Here is an 8,785-nt window from a genome sequence, read left to right as displayed (position 1 = left end):
AAATTCCATTTAGAATATTTATGGAGGCCCAGGAAACCAGAAGCAAGAGTTACTTCAGGGAGTAACTCCTGATCCAGGGTCAGGGAGTGATTCTGCGTTGGTTTTCAGCGGCTGCAGCTAGGCAGCGACCGGACAGCAATGGCGGCTAAATCCCCCACAATTCAAAGCGAGGGAGAAAGTGCCCAGCGCCGACCAGTTGCGGTGGCAGCGCGCATGTGCAGGGGGGAGGACGTGCCGACCGCAGCAGCTGAGCGAGCGGAGCCCCCCCTAGATATCGACGCCCTGGGCTTCAGTTTGTCCAGATCTTTGCATGAGAGAGAGTTGCAAAAGTCAAAGATCCGCCCCTCTGTAGCATCTTTGGCAAAAGCAAAGATCTTATACTCTGCTATAGGATCTTTGGGCAGAAGCACCGATGCCTTTTCAACCTTTTTAGAGATGATCAGGTCGGATTTGGGAATAGTCTTCGGCATCGGGATTATTTGTCTGTTGAGCGACACAGGAGGTGAGTTCACACCCTGAACTGTTTGGTGTATGTCTGCTTTCTGTCCGGACTTGCAATATCGCGGATCTTTACTGCATCAAGATATTATACTTTGAGCTGCCGATCGCATCTTTGAGGGACGTGTGTTTTAAGTACGTGTTGATTTCCGCTGGGTTGTTGGCTGGCCGAGATTTTTTCCCTCTTTCAAACAAAGGATGCCGAGAAAGGAACTGCTGATGTTGGTTTAATACGACGGTCGGCACGAAATGAACTCAGCGGGGACAGGCAGACAGAGGAATGTAGTCACAGACAGTAGACTGGTCAGAGAACTTTGGGGGGAAATCGGATCGGTGCCGTTTCGGGTCGGGACATTCTTCGGAAACCCGCTGAGTTACTCCAGCATTTTGTGTCTTATCTTCAGACAAAGGAATTTGGGTATAAAATGGACGTTTCGGATCAGGACCCTTCTTCAGAAACTCAGCGGAACATGTGCGGAGGGGACGATGCGGGTGTGGTGTGGGGTGGGGTGGGGCGCAGAAGGTTAAGGGGGGACATAATAGAGGTCTTTAAAATGATGAGAGGGATAGACAGAGTTGACGTGGATAAGCTTTTCCCATTGAGAGTAGGGAAGATTCAAACAAGGGGACATGATTTGAGAATTAGGGACAAAGGTTTAGGGGTAACATGAGGGGGAACTTCTTTACTCAGGGAGTGGTAGCTGTGTGGAATGAGCTTCCAGTGGAAAGGTGAAGGCAGGTTCGATTTTTATCATTTAAAAATAAATTGGATGGGCATATGGACGGGAAAGGAATGGAGGGTTATGGTCTGATTGCAGGTAGATGGGACTAGGTGAGAGTAAGTGTTCGGCACGGACTAGAAGGGCCGAGATGGCCTGTTTCCGTGCTGTAATGGTTATATGGTTATATAGATTACATTAGACTTTAGAGATACAGCGCTATCCCACACACACACACACCATACACAATAGACAAATAGGTGCAGGAGTAGAGCACTGAGCCAGCACCGCCATTCAATGTGATCATAGCTGATCATCCTCAATCAGTACCCCGTTCCTGTCTTCTCCCCATATCCCACGACTCCACTATCTTTAAGAGCCCTATCTAGCTCTGTTTTGAAAATATCCAGAGAACCGTCCTCCACCGCCCTCCGAGGCAGAGAATTCCACAGACTCACAACTCTATGTAGCAATGTTACAAAATTTTGAGATTTTAAAAATCAAGTCTGTAATTTATCCCATCAGATAAAGCATAAAAATAAGTTTAATTTGACACCTAATTCACTTTCATATCTCAAGTATTTAAAAAGTTATGGCCATTTTCATACTGGGAAATGAGCATCTTGTTCCCTATTGATTTTCTATGGACATAACAAAAAAGCTGTGATCGTGAACAGTCAAAAGCCCATAACTTTCTTAAAAATTAAGAGAACTGAATGAAATTTTCAGTTATCATAGATTGAAGCATTCTGAAACAAATATAAAATAATCTTACTTGGATGACCTGAAATTAAAGCATATAATTAGTTAGTTACCTAATTGTAGCTAATTTCAGACTTCAATTACTAGATCTAAACATCTATCCATTTCTTAATAAATGATTAACATTTTTAAATAGCCTAAATGTCCAAATAATATTCACAAATAATTCACAATAAAACATGATTTTTAAATCTCATTTACATTAATTTATAGGCCAAATGGAAGGAATTTAGTGTTTAATTGCTGTAAATAAATGCCCATTTAAATCAGCTTTCCAGTGGGTCCCTGTGGAACGCGCTGGTTTAGAACGTTCACATTGCGGTAGATTTGTGCCCCAAATGCCGAGAAAAATACTGCGCGATATAATGGGCCCAAATTGAGCTACTCGCAATATTAAACTTAGTATAAATGGATCTTTAGAAGCCCTTTTTAATGTAAAAATATACAACCTAACTTCTGCTATTTGCTTTATGAGACCCTGCGGTTGCTGGCGGTGGCGGGTTTAGAGATTGATTTTTAAACTACTATAACTATTATTCAAGGCCTTTAAACCTAATAATAGCTTTTGCGACGGGGTCTTCCAGCGATTTTTCGTTAATAATTAACTAGGCTGAACATTTTCGATTGGAACAGCTTAGAGAAAATCGCGTTTTAAACCCGCCCCCTCTAAACGGCGCCAAAATCGCGCACACCCTCAGCAGCAGATCTTCAACGACGCTTCAGGTAGGCTTTGCAACATACCTACACTATGTGTGAAAACGTTTTTTCCTCATCTCCGTTCTAAATGGCTTACCCCTTATTCTTAAACTGTGTGGACCCTGGTTCTGGGATCCCCCAACATCGGGAACATGTTTCCTGCCTCTAGCGTGTCCAAGCCCTGAACAATCTCATATGTTTCAATCTTTCTTCTTCGAGTCCGTTGCAATCTCAGATGTCGTTCTGCCAGTATCTGGCGCAGGTCACAGCTGGTCGGGTCGGTTAAACCAGGTCCTGGGGGCTGCACTGGGGGGCGTCGTCACACTCCAGTAGGTGGGACATTGCCTGTACTGCTCCACAGCTACATGTGTCTTCTGCCTGGTAGTTCCATGCTTTCATAAGTGCTTTGCACCTTGTTTCAATGAGATCCCCCTCATCCTTCTATACTCTCACATGGCCGTCCGAATGGGGGGGGGGGGGGGGGGTGCGCTCGGTGCGCCCGCACTACCCCCCCCCCCCTTTTTTTCCCCCAGAGTAAGAAAAAATCCCCAGAAATAGTTTTTTTTAAATCGGAGCAAACTCTGGCTCCGGCCGATGGGGATAAACAAAATGCGCCTGCGCAGTGGGGGAAGCGACACAAAATGACACGTCATTCCGCGCGTGCGCAGTGGGCCAGGGCGGGATCAGCCTGCCATATGTGCTTCACCCATTGAGCGCGATGTTGATGCCTCGCGTCTACTCCAGTGGAAGGGGCGGGGAGGGTGCACATTGCGTTGTCTGCCCGCCCCGGTCCAACGTTTCCATCCCTTGTTCCAGATGTTGGGGAAGTCCAGAACAAGGGGTCACAGCTTAAGGATAAGGGGGAAATCTTTTAGGACCGAGATGAGGAAAATATTTTTTACACAGAGAGTGGTGAATCTGTGGAATTCTCTGCCACAGAAGGTAGTTGAGGCCACAGTTCATTGGCTATATTTAAGAGGGAGTTAGATGTGGACCTTGTGGCTAAAGGGATCAGGGGGTATGGAGAGAAGGCAGGTACAGGATACTGAGTTGGATGATCAGCCATGATCATATTGAATGGTGGTGCAGGCTCGAAGGGCCGAATGGCCTACTCCTGCACTTAATTTCTATGTTTCTATGTTTCCCTCTCCTCAGCCCTCTCCCTCTCCCACCCCCCTTCCCTCTCTACTCCACCCCTTCCCTCTCTCCACCCGCCCCCTTCCTCCTACCCCTCTGTCCCTCTTCCATCACTCCCCCTACCCCTCTCCTCCTCCCTCCCCACTCTTCCACCTCTCCCCTTCCCCCTCCACTCTCCCTCCCCACTCTTTCCCCTCTCTCCACCCACCCCTCTCCCCCTCCCTCCCTCCCTCCCTCTCCCCCAACCCCCCCTCCCCATATCTCTCTCCCCATCCCTCTCTCTCGCCCCCTACCCCGCTCTCCTTTCCCTCCCAAATCGGTCCCGTTTCCTCCTCCTCCTCCTCCTCTCCCCTCCCTCCCCTCTTCTCACCGCCCCTCCCCCCACCTGTGTGTTTGGGGGGTGGTTAATGTGAGTGTGATGCCGCAGCCCCCCCTCCCCCCCCCGCAAACGCCGTTGGGGAAACAGACCCAACGGGTCTGCACTTGGTCTAGTAAAACATTAAAAGCATTGGAAAGAAACACATATAAAATGACATTTAGATGTAAAACGATTATTAGATTATTCAGATAAAATAATTACAAAATTAAAAGCAATCAAATAAAATATTTAAAATAGAATAAAACCAGGAATAGAAGTTACAGTGCAGTATAGGTAATTCATAAATTGTATTGTACTGGCGACCAGGAGACCTTCCTCCCGTAGCCGGGCGGGAGCGGCTGTAACCCAACACCAGACGCTGCTGTGGCGGGGCCCAAACCTTCATCCCCCCCCCTCCCCCGCCCCGCTCATCCCCTCCACCACCCCCCCCCCCCCCGCTCATCCCCTCTGCCACAACCCCCCCGCTTACCCCCCCCGCTCATCCCATCCCCGCCACCACACCAACCCCCGCTCATCCCCTCCACCACCACCCCGCCCGCTCATCCCCTCTGCCACAACCCCCCCGCTTACCCCCCCCGCTCATCCCATCCCCGCCACCACACCAACCCCCGCTCATTCCCTCCACCACCCCCCCCCCCCCGCTCATCCGCTCCACCACCCCCCCCGCTCATCCCCTCCACCACCATCCTCCCGCTCATCCCCTCCACCACCACCCCCCCCCGCTCATCCCCTCCGCCACAACCCCCCCGCTTACCCCCCCGCTCATCCCATCCCCGCCACCACACCCCCCCCTCATCCCCTCCACCACACCCCCCCCCCCGCTCATCCCCTCCACCACTCATCCCCGCCACCCACCACCCCGCTCACCCCCCCCGCTTTCTCCCCCCCCCCTCCCCGCTCATCCCCGCCACCTCCCCCCCATGGTTCCGCACATCCCCTCCACCACCACCCTCTCCGCTCATCCCCTCCACCCCCCCCCTCATCCCCGCCACCAACCCCCGCTTATCCCTACCGCTCACCCCCCCTGCTCATCCCCGCCAGCCCCCCCCACCACTCATCCCCGCCACCACCACCCCGCTCACCCCCCCCCCCCCCCCCCCCCCCCCCGCTTATCCCCCCCCCCCGGTTCCGCAAAGCCTATCATGCCACCCCCCTTTTTGAAAAGCTTCGTACGGGCCTGCCTCCAGAGTGTACAAGCCTAGCTGGTCCATTCTCTCAGCATATGACAGTCCCGCCATCCCGGGAATTAACCTTGTTAATTAACCCCCAGCCTCTATCGTGTCCCAACCCATAAAGGTACAATGAACATTTTTTTTTAAAACAGAAACTAATTAACCTCTGGAGGAGGTGACCCACGCAAGTCACGGGGAGAAAGTACACACTCGTACATACTGCCAGCACCCGTGGTCAGGACCGGACCCGGGTCTCTGGCGCTGTGAGGTAGCAACGCTATTCCTGCGTTGCCGTGCTGCCCTCAAATGAATGGCTGATGTCCCCACATCTCTTCCCCAATCATCTCCCATCCCCACACCATTCCCCCAGGCTTTACATTTCACCCAAATTCTCTCATTAACTGACAGACTTTTGCCCCCTTTTAATCTTTTAACCTCCACCCATCAACCCCCACCTTCACCTGTATCCACCTATCACTTGTGTAGGAAGGAACTGCAGATACTGGTGTAAACCAAAGAAAGACACAAAATGCTGGAGTAACTCAGAGGGACAGGCAGCATCTCTGGAGAGAAGGAATATAGTCAGGGACAGTAAGGCTGGTCAGAGAACTGGGATGGGGAGGGACGAAGAGAGAGGGACAGCAAGGGTTACTTGTAGAAGTTCTCCTGGTGTCAGTCTGAAATAGAGTGTCGACCCAAAACGTCACCCCTTCCTTCTCTCCAGAGATGCTGCCTGACCCACTGAGTTACACCAGCATTTTTGTGTCTACCTTCGTTTTAAACCAGCATCTGCAGTTCTTTCCTACACATCTACAGTTCCTTCCTACAGAAACCCCTCCTTTACCTGTATCCACCTATCACTCATGTAGGAAGAAACTGCAGATGCTGGTTTAAACTGAAGACAGACGGAAAATGCTGGAGTAACTCAGTGGAGCCGCAGCATCTCAGGAGAGAAAGAATGGGTGACGTTTCGGATCGAGACCCTTTTTCAGACACATTCCTTCTCTTCAGAGATGCTGCCAGTCCCGTTCAGTTACTCCAGCATTTTGTGTTTATCCACCTGTCAATTCTTCCAGGCTTTGTCCTGCCCCCACCTGTTTTATACACCTTTCACTTCCCCTCCTCCCTACTACAATCAGACTGAAGACGGGTCCAAATTCGAAACATCTCTCCACAGATGCTGCCTGACCCACTGAGTTCCACCAGCACTTTGTGTATTGCTCAAGATGACAGTTGTGTATTGCTCAAGATGACAGTGTCTGCCCTTCATTTTTGTCTCATTGACAAGGAAGGTTTCAGCAAAGAGATGAACTCTGTAGCACTTTCAGGGTGCTGACTTTGATGGTTGTGGTGGGGATTTCACAAGCTTACAGGCTACGTGGGTGAGGGGATTTTACCCAGTGGTTATAACACTGCCTGTTCTACTTGTCATAACAGAAATAGTCACATTTTTTACACATTCCGGTTGAGATTAGCCTCGTGATTTCAAAAATCCCCACATCTGTAAATTTGGTTAAATAATTCCCTGAGTCTTTTTACAAAAATCGTTCACAAATCTGACTTTTTCCCCCCAAATCTAACCGCTGGCCAGCTGATGACGTTGCTCGTGCCCCCCCCCCCCCCCCACCTCCTCCCACCGGCTCTGGGTTAAAGCAGCTGCTGTCAACAGGCAGGGACACAGTTTTCCACGAGTCATGTCGCCACCCACCTCCCCCAGCCATCCCCCGACACACAGTCATTTTTTCACCTCCGCTCTGCTGTAGACGAGCACTCTCGTGGAGGGGGGAGGGTGGGGAGAAGAAAGGAAAAAGGAGGAGGAGCCCGAAGGCTGGGGGGTGGGAGGAGACAGCAGGAGGGCTGGAGAAGGGGAGGAGACAGCAAGGACTAACAAAATTGGGAGAATTCAATGTTCATGCCAAAGATCTTTGGTTCATGCCCCCAGGATGCAGACTCCCCAAGCGGAATATGAGGTACTGTTCCTCCAATTTCCGGTGTTGCTCGCTCTGGCCATGGAGGAGACCCAGGACAGAGAGGTCGGACATTGGAGGAACAGCACCTCATATTCCGTGTGTGTGTGTATGTATATATATATATGTGTATATATAGATATATATAGATATAGATATATATAGATATATATATAGTTATAGTTATATATAGTTATATATATAGTTATATAATATATATCTTTATGATATATATATAATACATATCTTTATGATATATATAGATATATATTTATGGTATGTTTGTGTATATTATATATATGTATAAAATGTACACACACACACACACACACACACACACACACACACACACACACACACACACACACACACACACACACATACACACACACACACACACACACACACACACACACACACACACACACACACACACACACACACACACACATACAATAATAATGCAAAGGCAAAAGCAATGCCCAGAAATTTAAATAGTTTGGAGCTTATTGGAATTTGTAGTGTGCAATAGCCTGAGGGTTGTGGGGAAGTGTCCGCTCCTGAATCTGAACGTCACTGTTTTTGGCTCCTACACCCTCCTCCGGAGGAACAATGAGGAACAATACCAGGAAAAATAGCAGCCTCCCACAGTGATGAGGTGGTTTTTGGAACGGGACCCGTATCCTGTTCCTACCATTGTAAAAGAAATGTGTTGGAGAACTTGTTAATTGCATTCACGTCACCATTGAGCTCCACCCTGCGTTCTAATGCAGCTGGACTAACTCTGACACCTCGCCTCCCTTTCTTGATCTCTCGTTTAGTTTAGAGATACAGCACGGCCCACCGGGTCGTGTGATCCTCGCAATAAACGCTGTCCTGAACACACTCAGGACAAATTTTCCATTTACCAAGACGTCTTTGGAGTGTGGAAAGAAAGCAGAGGATCTCAGAGAAAACGTAAAACTCCGTAAGACAGCACTCATGGTCGGGATCGAACCCAGGTCTCCGGCGCTGCAAGTGTTGTACGGCAGAAACTCTACCGTTGTGCCACCGTGGCCGCCCTGAAGTGTTAGCTCAGAACTTTGTGTCTATCTTTGGTATAAACTACAATCCACAGTTCTTTGTTTCTGCGCTACTTTTCACCCTGCCTCTTGCAAAAACACTAATCCCCTATTCTCAATAGCTCTGTCTCTGCCCCATCTGCTCCTGAGATGAGGTTTTCCATTCTTGGCCATCTGAGAAGTCTTCTTTCTGTAGTGAAAGAGGTTTCCCTTCCGCTGGCATGGATTGTTCCCTCACCCGCATATCCGCTGACTCCCGTAATTCTGCTCTCCCCGATTGACCAAGGATTGCGTTCCCCTGGGTATTCGCCTTTCACCCCACCAGCCCCCGCATCCAGCACTTCATCCTCTGACATTTCCGTCACCACCAAGGTGATCCCACCACCAGTACATC

At 49.6% G+C, this 8,785-nt stretch overlaps 1 protein-coding gene across 6 annotated transcripts in view; it reads left to right on the top strand.

Moving 5' to 3' along the window:
* Nucleotides 1-406: 406 nt before the first annotated feature.
* The window catches only part of LOC116990120 (signaling lymphocytic activation molecule-like), a 64,209-nt gene continuing 55,830 nt past the window's right edge, over nucleotides 407-8,785 (top strand). For all 6 annotated transcript variants that reach the window (XR_004416423.1, XR_004416424.1, XM_033047655.1 and 3 more), the window contains exon 1: nucleotides 407-502. Coding sequence is in view for 4 of the 6 variants with exons in the window: in XM_033047655.1 (XP_032903546.1) it covers nucleotides 436-502 (67 nt within the window). In the remaining 2 variants the exon portion in view is untranslated. The remainder of the gene's footprint in view (nucleotides 503-8,785) is intronic.

Source organism: Amblyraja radiata, chromosome 30 (genome assembly GCF_010909765.2).
Source record: "Amblyraja radiata isolate CabotCenter1 chromosome 30, sAmbRad1.1.pri, whole genome shotgun sequence".
NCBI lineage: Eukaryota > Metazoa > Chordata > Chondrichthyes > Rajiformes > Rajidae > Amblyraja > Amblyraja radiata.
Note: the sequence above shows the minus strand (reverse complement) of the source record. Positions and strands in the feature narration are given on the sequence as shown.